At 40.9% G+C, this 14,654-nt stretch overlaps 1 protein-coding gene across 2 annotated transcripts; it reads left to right on the forward strand.

Moving 5' to 3' along the window:
- Positions 1 to 1,097: 1,097 nt before the first annotated feature.
- srd5a1 (steroid-5-alpha-reductase, alpha polypeptide 1 (3-oxo-5 alpha-steroid delta 4-dehydrogenase alpha 1)) lies at positions 1,098 to 12,189 on the forward strand. Of its 2 annotated transcripts, XM_085147703.1 has the most exons (6): positions 1,098 to 1,558; positions 1,791 to 1,957; positions 4,075 to 4,176; positions 9,714 to 9,864; positions 9,980 to 10,066; positions 11,206 to 12,189. In XM_085147703.1, exons 1-5 carry the CDS (start codon positions 1,248 to 1,250, stop codon positions 10,044 to 10,046), a joined length of 798 nt encoding a protein of 265 aa, XP_085003829.1. In that variant the 5' UTR covers positions 1,098 to 1,247; the 3' UTR covers positions 10,047 to 10,066; positions 11,206 to 12,189. The 2 variants fall into 2 exon arrangements, with proteins under 2 accessions (XP_085003829.1, XP_085003828.1); XM_085147702.1 differs by lacking the exon at positions 11,206 to 12,189 and having other exon boundaries at positions 1,099 to 1,558; positions 9,980 to 10,963.
- Positions 12,190 to 14,654: the final 2,465 nt, after the last annotated feature.

Raw genomic sequence — 14,654 nt, forward strand, 5'->3', positions numbered from 1 at the left:
CTAGCAATGACCCATTTTTTGCATTAAGCCACCTACATCTTATGAAAGCATTGTTTCATTATAACTTCATGGCCGACAGCATGAAGCACTATACAAGCAGTTTGCCAAACATATATTAGGAATTCTTTTTGGCCTATAGGGGGCTGCATAATATACTTTAACCGCTGACATCTTATCATCTTAGATGTGCAGACACATAACAGACACAAATCTGTAACTATTATTGTTATGATATCGTTTGGTCCTTTGGCCTTTCTTCTCTCACACTTTCCATAATCTTCGCCTGCTGGTTGGTGAAGATGATGGCCATGTCCCCAAGTTTAACACTTCATGTTAATTTTAAAATGTAGTAAGTGTGTAAACATGAGTGAAAACACAGCCACTCTTTGTGAAAAATATTGATGAACTGAAAATGCTTGTATTCTATATGAAACATTCTTTGTCTCTTTTTGTGTGTTTATATGTTAACAGCAATGAAAAGTAAAAACAATGTTTTATATAACAGTATTAAAGTGACCGTACAAGTTGCTTTTTTCCACATTACTCCACATTATAGTTCAATTTTGAGAAAGAGTCATTAAGAAAGATAGACTAACCATTTGTCATTAAAACTGAACAGTAGTGGCAGCCTGGAAAGAAGAAAGCTATAAAACTGTAGCATAACCCTGGCTTGAAGTAAATAACACAACGTCACATTAACCCAGCAGAAAGTTATTACCCAAGAGATGGGTTAAATAGGAAACCTCATCTGAGAATTGCTGTGATTACAACAATAAACTGCAGCAACAATTTGCGTATGTTAAACCGAGAGATGTTTAGCTGAGTTTTGCACAACAGTCGATATAAATTTTAATGTATAAATTTGGCAAGTAGGGGATGAAGGTTAAATGACTTTTCCCCGATTGGACTTTTTATAAACATTTTCATACACCAACAGCCGGCTCTCCGGCTGCGTTATGACCTCGCGAGAGTTTAGTCTGTCGACTTTATGAACTCAGAAACCTATCACAGCAGGAGTCTCCACCGGATCCAATCTAACTTGCTGATGCAAAGACCGAGCGTTTTCATTGGCTGAAAGGATCGGTTGCGTAATCGTCCAAGAACTCTTAATTGGTCCGAATCGGTCGCGAGCGTATGCGCTGTGCAGGCTCTTGTCTGAGTTCTGGACTGCAAGCTAGGGAATAACCGGTATGTATAGTTAGCTAATTGTGAACGTTTTAGTTTTAAATATTAGCCCTCAGGTCGAAATGGATGCTCTCCTCTCCCTGCTCTTCTCCTCGGAGGAAGAGGAGCTGTACATATTGGACCGCATGGCTTACTTCATGTTTTTAATGGCAGCCTGCACTTTTATTACTTTGCTGTTTGAAAATGTTCCTTACGGGCGGTATGCTACAAGCAAGTATGGATTTCCAGTTAACGCCAGGTTCGCCTGGTTCGTCCAGGAGCTGCCAGCCTTACTGCTCCCTTTGTGTCTGCTACTCTGGACATCTTCTTCCAAGACGTCTTTACTACCTAATCAGCTCCTCATTGGCATGTATTTCATTCACTATGTCCAGAGGTAAGCAACCGTGGGCAGTCACGTTTATTTATTTATACAGTGTTATAAGCAGGCTTGCGCAAGGAGCATTGCTTAAGTACCCCTTCAACTGGGCAAAGAAACGCCTGATTGATTATGCAACTCAGATACAGGAGATGTCAAAATGTGCACAGATGAATACATTTCAGTATAAACATGCCATTACTCAAAATAATATGTTCTTGTTGTGTTTTTTCTTCTTCTTCTTCTGCAGAGCCTGCATTTATCCATTTTTAATCAGAGGAGGGAAACCGACACCGTTCGCTTCATTCGCTCTGGCCTTTGTGTTCTGCTGCTATAATGGCTTCATGCAGATCAGGTACCTGAGCCATTATGCTGAGTACCCAGCATACTGGGTTACACATCCATGCTTCCTCATTGGTAGGTGTCCTGTTCCCTGAGTGTTTGCAACAGGAATGTGAATTATTTTGTTGTGTGCAGAAGTTCAAATGTTGTACTGAGTGTAATTAGCATTTTATAAGTGTACATAGGGATGGGAATTGATAAGAATTGAGCTAATATCCATATCACTTATCAATTCCATCCCTTATTCATTCTCTTACCGATTCTCACTGGATCTTCCTTGAGAATCACCCCCATCGCTAAGCAGCATATCAAAGACATTAAATTCATGCAAATTAATTGCATGTTGTCTGGTCAAATGTTTGTCCATGTTGGAGGTATTTCCCCCTCTTTGTTGTGATCAGTGTTGGGGTCGTTACTCAAAAAAAGTAATTATCACACATATTACAAATAAAACATTTATTAAAAGTAATGCAGTACGTTGATTAATTACTCCCAGGATTCAGTAATTTGTCTGAAGCAGAATCAGAATACTTGATTAATCCCCAAGGAAAATTCTGTATTTATTTAAGTAAAAAGTAAAGGACATAGAAATGAATAAGAAAAAAAGTTAAACTAAAGAGAAAAGACAGGAGTAACTGTAACAGGCTGCATGCATGGTTGACGCATGTGCACTCAGGATGATTTGTTATCCTACTTGTTACATTACTTTCATGTTACTCTGTAAAATGACCCATGACACATTGTTTCATAATTAACAATATAAACCTGTAAGCTATAGTTTCACATACCAACAAAAACCCCTGTCCTAATGAGGACGTGTCTTTCTCTTGGTATTGCACAAAACAAAAATAAAAACCAACACAGCGACTTCAAAGCGATCTCCACTGTGATTTTACTGTACAAACAGAGACTGCAGCCTGACTGCTCATCAGTTTGTTACCGGTTGAAGTTCAAGGTCTGGTTGATGGGCTGGCGTCGGCATTCACTCAGCTTTCACTGTGGTTCTTGGCTAGCCAAGCATCCTGGATGTAGTTTCCACTTTACAATTGCACTCTCATCCTCTTGTGCAATTAAAAATAACCACGCTGTAGACTGCATCAGTTGGATTACATAGTATCAGTTTTAAGTAGGGGAAGGCCAGGCTCTGCTGATTGCATAGTCCTCTACATGCACTGTGCTGTGCTGAAAACTGTCCAGCAGTTTTCAAAAACCCATATAAAGCAACATATACACATGTGGCAGTATATCTGGGATAAGTCCAGCCATGTATCTATCCACCCATTTTCTGCTGTTTATCTGGGTCATGGAGGCAGCAGCCTAAGCAGACGAGCTAAGACCTCACTCACCCCTTCCTCCAGCTCATCTGGGAAGACTGGAGGCATTACTGAGCCAAAAAAAAAATCTGTGTTATCTAGTAGAATGGTTACGAGCTGTTCTGTTTCGGTATACACTGGAAGCCCAGATGTTCTAGTTTTACATGTTGAATGCCCATGTGGGCATTCTATGTGATCTGTGGGTATCAGGTGATTCGTCCACATGTATTTGAGTTTTTCTAAGTGAGTGAGAAAGATGTTATGTATAGTTTTTGATGTTTGTACACACATAAAGGTTTTTGAAAGGTAAAATGATCAGATTTGTCAGTGGGGTGGCTGCATGCCAAATAACCCCAGGTTCAGTCATCAACTCATCAACGAGACTCAGAGATACAAGATAACAAAGGTACAATTTGCCTACATCTTTCTGTCTGAGAACCACAGCCGGAGTGTGAGCTATTTTTGAAAAGTCAGGAAATGATAGATGTGGGTGAATATTTGGAGAGCTGTACCTCACAGATGACAGTGATTACACAGAGTTTAATACGTTCGCCAGTTTGTGCACATTGTCTAAAGCATCATGTATGTATATATGTATTTTATTTATAACAACAGTTTCTCAACGCAGTTTTTCTTTTCTTCTTTTAAAACCTTCCCTTTTGTCCTATTACAGCTGGGAAAATATCAAGTCTGTATGTGAGCCTAAGTTGGATTAGCAGGAAAATTTAAAATATGATATTTTAAGGTTGCTTTCGGAAGGAAACCAGGAGTATTAATCAAAATGTGGAAATGCTAAAAGAAAAAGAAACGCAAAGTTTTGCTCTCTGGCTTTTTGTCAGTACAGTCACTTGCTGAAACAGCTTTTGCTTTTGTCTCCAGGCTCGGTACTGTGGTTCGTCGGCTGGTTTATAAATGTACAATCTGACCACATCCTTAGGAACCTGAGAAAGCCCGGAGAGACTGGTTACAAGGTTCCCAAAGGTAAGAGATTCAGTCAGACTCTGACATTTTATTTAGACTTGGGATTTTAAACTCATTTTAATCTCCAGTGGGTCAAACCAGTGAAACTCTTTCTGTCAGCGTAAAGGAGTTTAGATACACATTTTGTCCCTGAGATAACTTCATAAGAAAAAGTGGTGTCGTTTCAAGGTTGTCTCAGTTCTTCTACCTGTTCTAGAAATGCTGCTGTGTTGAAGAAATAATCTGTCAGCACTACTCAAGCTCAGCTTAAGCTGTAAGACATAAATGTTTAAAATTACATAAAGTTTATCACCCAGACTGTCCTGTAATTGTACAGCAGAAAGTTTTGTTAATTCACAATAAAATAGCCTTTTAAAAATTGTGGACTTGTTGTTAAAAAACAACCAAAAAACTGTAGCGTCTGTGTTGAGGGGAAAAAAAATATGAAAATACAGTTCAAAATGTGTGCACTCCTTCATATTATCCAAAACTGTCCATTGGGCCTAATTGGAGTCTGTGCCGGGTTGATTCTGGGCCCCAGGCCTAATGTTTGACACCTTTGATTTAGACTATTTAATTTTCTGTTCAGATGAAATTCAACAGCAGGTGTCCAGTAATTAAGGATAAATCATTTCTGTAACTGTAGTCTTCTTTAGGTTTTTGCATACTCAACCTAAAGTAAGCAATGCAACATTTTTGTTAGTAATTTGATCATTAAACGATGAAAGAAAACAATATATAATGAAATCATTTCATTAGGTTTTCATTGTACTCTATAAAGTAAGCTATAAAGAATGGGGCAATGAACTGTACATTGATTGTGCTGGTAAACATTATTTATTTATTTATTTAAGAGCTTAACTCAGAACACTGTCACATCAAGTTTACCTTTTATACGTTGTGTATGCATGTAAAAACTGGCATATGCATACAGAATGTAGAGGGGAAACTGATCAAATCGATTACGTATTTGTGAAACGGCTAGTTTCAGGCAGAGGAGTAACTATTTATTATAAAATAAATAAGCATGGTTTCCAATAAAGTTATTCTAGCAAATTCCAAAAATAAAAGTATACAGGTCGAAATAAGCATAAAATACTTTCATGAAATTCTGAGACAGGGCCTTCTTCAATTTTAGGATACAGTCCTCCCTTGTAAACGATGCCGTTTTTACATTGTGGCGCTACTTATTCTTAGGTTTAGACTCTGAATGTTTTTGTTGCAGCACACGTGATGAGTGAGAAGGAAGTCACAAAACCTGCAATCACATAATGGCCCTCGACTCTGCGGTCTCTGCGTGCTAGATGCTAATTTTCCAGTGTGGTCTTATGATTATACAGATCACACGAAGCAGAATCACAGGTTGTCACTAGCTGTCTTTGCCTGCGCCTCTGTGAGCCCTTACATTACTGTATAAACAGCTCTTGCTGCACATCCTCTAATACGGTCCAACTTGTAGGACTTTTAGTGTGTTTGCTTTCACTGACACAAACATGGAAATCTTTTAAACCACAGAGTTGACAGTAATTGTTAGACAGTTAGCCAGGCGTACAGTGGAAGGTGTGCATTATGTGTGTAAATGTGAAACCCTCACTTATTCAGTATTCAGGCTGTGTACATAATTCATCTTTACGAAATGTTCATGTTATTTGAGACTAATGTGCTTTCAGATTGATGTATTTATAGTATTTGTTTACATTTTTAACATTGGAATGTTTTAAGCACAGAAGGGTCAGTTTACAACACTACATAAGCAAAACAAAAAAAATCACATTTCACACGGGATTTCTGAAACAAGCTGTTGGTGCTTTCACTTATTACTTTCAAGTCTCATTGAATATAACATGTTCATTTTGTAAACAACTGCCCCAGTTGGTTAGAAGGGAGGCTTAAATGCAGAGCATGCCTCAGGCTGGGTCAACCATGTGACTGAAAAGTCCCTAATGTAAGAACATATGATGACCTTTGGTTTCTCCGTCAGAGTTGCCTCTTGATCTGTGACAGACCAAGTTGCCAACAGCCAAAATATTCTGCACGGCTCTTCACTAACCACGATGAAGAGGCTGCATTCACTCTGGAGCCCGTCACCTCAATCAGCTCCTCAGTCCTGATTCAGCTACTCTGATCTGGATTTCACTCTTTACTTTTACAGCAGGGGTCGGCAACCTCTCTGATGACGAGTGCCATTTAAAATTTCCTCACAGGTTAGTGTGCCATATGATTGCATTAGCAATAAATTTAATAACGCTCTATATGAACAGTTACACACTATATAGAACCACTTTATAGAATTATATTTGTTCGCCGATGTTGGCAGCTGTCAGCGAATAGTTATCAGCTATTTTGAAACGGAGATACTTTTTATCCGTAACAGCAAATGAACTGTACAACAGAAAACACAAATGCTATCTATGGCCTCCTCACAACAATGATAAGAAAAATAAACTGGGCCAATATGGCATGTTTGTTAATACAGAGACACACATGTTAATGTGATCTCTGGTCTCCCACTCAGAGACACAGGTCTCAGAGTGTCCAGCATTCCGACCGGAGGACGCTCATGTGAGAGAAAATCTGCTCACACAGACATGTAGAGCCAAATACTGTCAATAAGGCCTCTGCAATGTTCTGAAGACAGTTAAACTTGTTAGGTAGTGACGTCCAGCAGGTGAAAATGCAGCTCCATGAACACGCACAGCTGTTGATTCCAGCTGCTTCGATGTTGCATTAACTGGCATTAACTCAGTTAATGTGAGACAAATCCAGCTGCTCATTAAAGATTTCTGGTTTGATCAGAAAATAAAACATTGGTCCAAACACCTGAAAGTCCCAAAAATGCAATGTGTCTCGAGTCTACGGATGTATCCGTGTATTTCCGTGGTGCTGATGCTGTGCTGAGCGGAAAGCTCCTGAAGCTTTTGAAGTGTCAGAATATGGAAAGTTAATAACGTCCCTCTCACCAGTAGGCTAAGTTATTTTTATCCAATTAAAAGTTGAATCTGGTTGTTAGGTTTGTTAGCTAAGATACCGTCATTAAGAAGCGGCACAACTAATGTGTCTATGCGAGCTAATCTGCGATGTGCACCGCTGGCGCGGCCATTTATTTTTTGATGCACCTTCTCAGATTAATTCACTGCGTGTCGTGCCCAGGGCTGGACAGGGACAAAAAATCGACCCGGGCATTTTGACTAGAGACCGGCCCCCCAGGTATTAAAGCCATAAAGCCTTTGAATGAAAACAAATGCTGTTGTGACAGTGATGTACAGTGTTGTTGGTATATGTATGATTTCTATACATTTTACGTCAGATAAAAACTTTGGTTGTAAGCTTCAGATAATTATTTAATAACAGCTAGACATTTTAAATGAGAATAAGAAAGTATTTCTTTGTGCCCCCCTCTCCCTGTTAATGCCCTACCTGGCCCCTGGCAAAACTTTGCTAGATCCGCCCCTGCACAGCTACCAGCTGTCAGCTACTTAGAAAAGGATCCTGGTGTTATTTCTCAGAAACAGTTCAGAACTTCCCTTCAACTCATTCATGTCCTAAAAGGTAAACCTGTTTCTCCATCACCTGTTCAGCTCTGATGATTCAGTAAGGACATCTCCTGGTTTCATCTTCATGTTTCCCTCTCACCACATATCCAAACCGACATCATGACCAGCAGCTTTTACAGCTGTGGCTCCAACAAACATCAGCTGATACTAGAAAGTAATATTAAATAAATTCTAACAACAGCTGATCAAGCTTAAACGTGCTGCTGTTGTTTAGTGCAACATCCGGCGGTTTCCTCTTTCTGGCGCATATTTTCTCTGAATGCGGGACGATTCCGTCTTTTTACGGGATGGTTGGCAACTCTACTAACTAACCTTATGAATAAAATAAAGTTCACTATCAGTAACATCATAGCACCCAGCTGTATAGAAACTCCATCATGCTAGCTAGTACACAGTACGAGTTATTGTAACTGACTGTAAAAAGTCAGCACAATGAAAATAAACTCTACCTAAACTTGGTTTATATCTGACCCAGATAGACTGCAGGTCATAACTTCTTACCTGAAGCTCAGTTCACCTGACACTCGGACTGGCGGCTGCCTCGGGTCTCTCCTCCTCCTGCCTCCCCTCTCCCTCATCCACCTGCTGGCCTCCACCACTTGTTAATTTTCCTGAATCTGTGGAAGCTCCGGGATGCCACCACCAAACAACTGAGTTATTTTTACACACCGACCAGCATCCGGCCAATCCACCACCTCTCATTGTTTATACCGTTCCAAAAACAAAAAAAAAATCATCGGCCCATCGAGCAAATGCCCGGTATGCCCGTCCAGCTATGGTGCCATCAGTTAACCCTGCCTAGGGTTGCCGACCCCTGTTCTACAGACTCGACTCTGTTTAGTTCAGCTATGGTTCCCTTGCTGCTCTACACAGGCAGCAACTCGTCTAATTCTCCACACATCTGTTATCCAACACCCTGGATCAGAATTCCATCCCAGATCCATTCAAACCCTGTGATAATTACTAATCCTTTTTCTAACGACAGTGCCTTATATATTTAGCTATCTAGCTAGATCTGGGTCATGCTATACAGCCTTCATGTTGTTAGGCAGTCAGGACTGCAGCATTTAACACTGAGGGTCAAAATGATGGTTGGTGGTTCTCGGTACAAATGGTCGATAAATGTTTTGTTTTTTTTGGGAGGGGAATGCAACACATCAACATTCTCTGATCTTTAAACCCATTTTAGGAAGAGTTCACTGTGCAGCCCACTCCAGCTTGTCTAAAACAGACCTAACAACTGAAACATGAGTGGATTTATGGTTTGGTTTTGTTTTTTTTAAGTGTGTGTGACCTTTTACTGCATTTAACTGGCTGAGCACTGTATAAGATGTGACATGTAAGGAGGGGGTTGGGTAAACGAGGCATGGGCTCACGTCCAAATTCCTTTTGCTAAACAGGCTGTACGGTGGGTACATGGACTGTTTTCTCTGAAAAATCCAAACCATAAGTTGGCTTCTACCTCTGTTAAATAAATCTGTAATCATAACGGGTTCACACAGTGAGCGGCTCCCCTGACTGGGAGCGTAGTCACAACAAAAGCACCTTGAGCCTGAACTTGCACGGAACCTGTTGAAACAATCCTTAAAGAAAATAAAGCAGAGAAGGCGAGGTGTGAGGAAGCTGTGAGCTTTGTTGCTCCAGATCAACCTACAGGCACGTCTGGAATCCCCTCAGCCAAGAATCTGCTATTTTCACATAAAGGGTAGCAGCACTGCTGAGCACATAGCCTGCAGTCACATACTGAGTGCTCAGCCATGTATGTGTGGTATGAAGCCAGCTCTGTGAATGCCCTTTGCATTTTGTAACTGCATGTTGCCTCCAAATAAGATTCACAGGCAGTGGAAATGTCACCACTTCTTCAGCTTAGTATCAAATCGTATTCTGCAAAAAGTCACTGGATTTTATTTCCCTCAACATTAAAATGTTTGGGTTAATTTTGCATTAGTGAGCACATCAAAGGAGAAACCCACCTGCTCTAATGTCGCCGTCTTCCACCCACAGGCGGCATGTTCGAGTACGTGTCTGGGGCCAACTTCTTGGGCGAGATAACAGAGTGGGCTGGCTTCACTCTGGCTGGTCACTCTGTTCACAGTGCAGCCTTCGCCATCTTTACCGCAGTGGTCCTCGCTAGCAGAGCTGTGGCCCACCACAAGTAAGAACAAAAACAGGCAGCATTCTCACACTCAGAGCAATTTTCCTGGAGTGTGCACACTGTACATTTTAAACTAAATTAGCACAGGAAAATTTCTTGTTCCTTTGTTCTGCAGATGGTACCTTGCCAAGTTTGAGGACTACCCTAAAAGCAGGAAGGTGTTGATTCCCTTTCTGTTCTAGAAAACTGGACACCTCGAAAGGTAATGTGTTCTCCTGCAACGGCGAAGAACATTCCCGTGATCATTTGCCTAATTTAGAAATTCTCTAATGTTGCAACAAACCTTGAACACAGCTTATTTTTTTTGCACTGAAAACAAGCTCACTCTAGGTGTGAAGAAGCACTAGTTAAAAGTCACCATCTCAGAAAGGTTTTTATCATTTCTGTTATGTTGGTAATAACATCACAAAGCACCAAGGAACATCAACAAACATGGACTGAATGTGCTGGAAGTGTTGCGTTTGCAGGAGAGGCGGCATTCAGCTCTCCTCCAGAGGAAATAAAGGTTGTGAATGGAGTAGCTCCATGGTAATATACGGGATTTATGACAGTCTACATCAGCAGTAAACAGCTTTAAGACTCTCCTCCTGCTCTGCATATTCTCCCAGTTGGAACATAAAGTTGGAAATGCAAAGCAGACATTTAAAATGGTCATTTTATCCTCAAGATTCCACATTTGTAAATCTTTTTAACGTCGATTCGCATCAACTAGACGAGTTCTGAATTATGTAGAACGTGTTTTCTACTGGATTTTGCTCTGGGTGTCATCTACTGACCTCGTCATCTCAAAGTCCTGAAAGAGAAGCAACTTTGTGAATGTAACTGCATATCTGGGCTTAAATAAGACTGGTCTGCAAAATTTGAATAGGAATGAATTATATATGAAACAAAAGTGGGAATCTGAATTATGTCAGAGGATGACTGGCGATCCGTTTGTCTCTCACAGCATAATTCTACCAGCTCTAGACGATGGAGAGAATATGGCTGGAAAAATGTGATTAGGTTCTTTATTACTCCTTATATCAAAAGCAAGCAGCTGAAAACACCCAACGATGCTGGAGATTATGTGGAGACTGGGACGCCAATCATTCTCATGTGTTTTGGAAGTGTAAAAATATCAAACCTTACTGGGAAAGCATTGCGGTAACAATGAAGAAAGTGCTGGGGTATGACGTGCCGTGTGAGGCACGAGTGATGTATTTTGGAATATGGGAAAATGTAAGAAAGGAGGACCATTACTTGTTTAAAATTATGTTGTTGTCAAGCAAAAAGATAATAACAAAAAACTGGCTGAAGAGTGACCCTAAAAAAAATAATTTTTTTTCTTCTTAATTCAAATAGCTGTTGGTTCTTGGTCCTTTGAGGCATAGGCGGACGGCCGGGCCCTGAGAGAATGGGGTCCTGCTACTACCCGCTCCAGGTTCAAATATGTTATGATTGTGAATGGAACTGGACCTGTCGGGGAGAGGACCAGACTTCGGGCCCTGTTTGGCAGCCTTCATATGGATGTAAGGGGCTGGGTGGATGGTGTTTTTGGGACGGGATTGATAAGACAGTACTTTGGGTATTCCCTGGCCCCCTCTCTATACATATGTGTATAATTATTCTTTGTTTTCTTCACCCCACAGATTAGGTGCGCTTTATTCCTTTTAGTTTGTTTCTTTTGTGTTCCTTTTTCGTATTTTTTGTTTGCATGTACTACAAAGTTGGAAAAATGTACAAAATAAAAAGTAAAAAAAAAAAAAAAAGACTGAGACTTGCATCAGGCCTGTCACCCACTCATGGACTGCGGGGACAGAATGGAGATCAAGCACAGGCATCAATAAGTCACCCATGCCTGAAATTAGAAAATAAGTTGCCCCAAAACATGCTCCATGCTGGGAGTTTCTCAGAGAGACGGTGAAGAAGTGGAGAAAAATATTGGCCAGGTGAAAGCAGGAGGACAACGCGTGCTGAATGAATAAAGCTGTGCGAGATGTGTTTTTGAAGGGACGGAGGAAAAACTGGAAGTAAAGACAGGAACAGGAAATATTGGACTTGTCTCTTTCGCTCCATTACGGTTTCATTTTTGTTACAGTGAGTCATAATCTTGTCAGTGTAAGTTAAGACTTTTCTTAAGTCATGTCATGGTTTGTTGGTACTCAGGTGCTCTTTTTAGGGTGGGTTTTAAAAATGACTTTTTATTCAAAAGAAGTGCCGTTATCTTTAAAGTTTGCTCACTCATTTCCTGATGAAGTCCTTTTCCTGTCACAGCTGAGGTCATGTCTTTAGGAATTTGAAAAAGGGATTTTTACACTTTGTCACCAATAAATACTTTGACTGCTGCATCTGAGTGTGATGATAAATGATGGCTGCTTTGCAGAGTGACGTCCTTCATGCCCCCACCTTCTCTCTCTTTTTTCCAAGGTAGTTTTTTTTCTAGTTGTGCATCCTCTGTCTGGGCTCCTTGTAATTGCATCACTATATTACACAGACACTATTTACAACTGAGCGTGCCATTTGCCTGTAATACCATTCATCTTCATGCACTGTGTAATGGCTTGTTGGTCCCAAACTTAGACACACAGGCTCTGGATACAAGTAATATTTAATATACGCATGCTATATAATTTAATGTAATGTGGAAAAGCAACAACTAAGCAGCATTAACAACCTTCAGCCTTTAAGACTGCTGCATGCTGTGGTAGAAAAGTAAAATAACAAGCCACTGCTGCATGTTCTGCCTGTCTTGCAAGCCATAGACTGTATATAAAGGATGGACACAGCTTTCCGATGTGAAAAGTACAGCCAGCCTGGAAATCTACTTTCAAGATTTATTGAAAACAATAAGATGTTCATTTTGTAAACTGTGGATCCAATAAGAGGGAAATAAGGATAAAGCATGACATGTTTATGACTGGATCAACCTTGTGATTGACGAGTCACTATTGTCGCCTCTGTCAGTGCGCCCCAGGGTGGCTGTGGCTACAATGTAGCTTGCCATCACCAGTGTGTGAATGGGTGGATGACTGAACGTGTAAAGCGCTATACAAATACAGGCCATTTATTGTATGAGTGGCCATTGGAAGCAACAGTGAAAATGACAAAGGGTTCAAAACAGTCAAGTCCAGCTGATAAGTTAGCGATCTTCTTCAAATATGGCCACTGCTGGCTATAAAAGGGGGAAAACCAACATGGCAACATGGAGTCCTAAGCCAGCTGGTAATGTGATAGCTGCTTTGGTTATTTATTTGTTTATTTATGGCTCCAGTCTTGCCTCCCATGGATAGGACTAGACTTTGTACAAAAAATTATCTTAAAAAGTCTGAAAATAAAGGAAACGTGAAGTCTTAGTCTTAGAGTTCGTGTAAAATTTCTGTATAACAGTGCAGGTGAACTTTATAATATATAAAGTTTCTGTTTTATGTCAAATTGTTTAACATTGTAACTTTAACAGAAACATCCAGTTTATTGTCATGCGTGAAGAAAAACAGCATACTTGGTGTTGCACTGATTTCTGCCCTGTCATAACTAGCAGTATGATATCTTGGTCCTCCTTTGTGTTTACTGAGGTCTTAAAATCCCTTGGTTATGATTTTGTAAATGGTGCAGGATCCCTCCTTTGCACCCAGAATGCAGGCGATGGACAACAGTTTGAAGATGTTCTCTTTACCTGTAGATGGTGCATATTAACACACTTACACCTCCTAGGTTTAAACTCTTTTAACCCCCCCATCTTGCATTCAGGTGGTACAGTTTGGACTGTAGGTTCAGACCACAGGCTGCATATAAAGTCGATGGCCCAGATTTGCAGTTTTGAACCTGCTCTGCGGTTAGATGATAATCAGTGGGTTCATTCTAGTGATGTCCTTGTTATTACTGTACCTAACTGCACAGTGGGGGCAACGCACCACAGGCAATATGCTCACATGGAGAAACAGTGTAATGGCTGCTGACATTGTAAGCGCAGCTTCCCACTAATGTGGGTTAAATATCTGGAACATACTGCAGCCTCATTACTATTCAAGCCACATGCAGCCTCAGACAACTGCCTGCTTCCTTAATATTATCTCCTATTACTGTTATGCCTGTGAGCATATTAGTGGCTTCTCCAGCTGCTCCTGTGTTGTTTCTGTGCGTGTGTTCGTGTGCATCTTTTAGGCGCCTGTCAGCTACGGTCCAGTTGTCACCAATGTTGTAATCCCATAAAAGCTGACAATGAGGCAAACCAGCCTTGAAACGACACGCACGCTGAGACATAGTCGGTGTCGGCGCTCGGCTCGAGCTGAGTCCGTGACATGAGAGATGAGAGGAATAACCTATTCAGTGTACTTTGTCAGTGCCCGTGTTTCATGCAGTGTAAAATGGAAAAGATAGGAAGAAGAGATTGGATTTCTGCAGGCGTACAGTGGGAGTAAGCATCTGTGCGTGTGCCCGAGTGTGTTTTATGGCGAGCTGCATATCCTAGCCGACACATAGTTTGCTCTAGAGGGATTTTCTTTGGCTATGTCACATGCTGCACGTGAGTAGCAGAGGTTGGGGGCAGGCATTATGCAAGATACTCTTTAAAAAGAAATACATACACATCCCAGAAGGTGCCACTCCTTCATCGTAGTGTTTAATGGCTTGGGAAATTGCTGTTACCGGTGGGGCCTGGGCAGTATTGAGATACTGGGATGATGAACACCACCTGCTGTGCTTCACTTCAAAATGAACATTTGGAATCCAGGTCCGCAGTGTGCATCTGAAATAATAAACGGGGGAAAAGGAGGCCCTTTGAAGCTTAGACGGGGGGGACCATGTTACTGTGT

Source organism: Neolamprologus multifasciatus, chromosome 22 (assembly GCF_963576455.1).
Source record: "Neolamprologus multifasciatus chromosome 22, fNeoMul1.2, whole genome shotgun sequence".
Lineage (NCBI taxonomy): Eukaryota > Metazoa > Chordata > Actinopteri > Cichliformes > Cichlidae > Neolamprologus > Neolamprologus multifasciatus.

Coding starts and splice junctions, on each gene's coding strand:
- srd5a1 (XM_085147703.1), top strand. CDS start 1,248: ATGGATGCTCTCCTCTCCCTGCTCTTCTCCTCGGAGGAAGAGGAGCTG. Junction 4,177..9,713: donor TGGTTACAAGGTTCCCAAAG/GTAAGAGATTCA, acceptor TTCCACCCACAG/GCGGCATGTTCGAGTACGTG. Junction 9,865..9,979: donor AGAGCTGTGGCCCACCACAA/GTAAGAACAAAA, acceptor TTTGTTCTGCAG/ATGGTACCTTGCCAAGTTTG.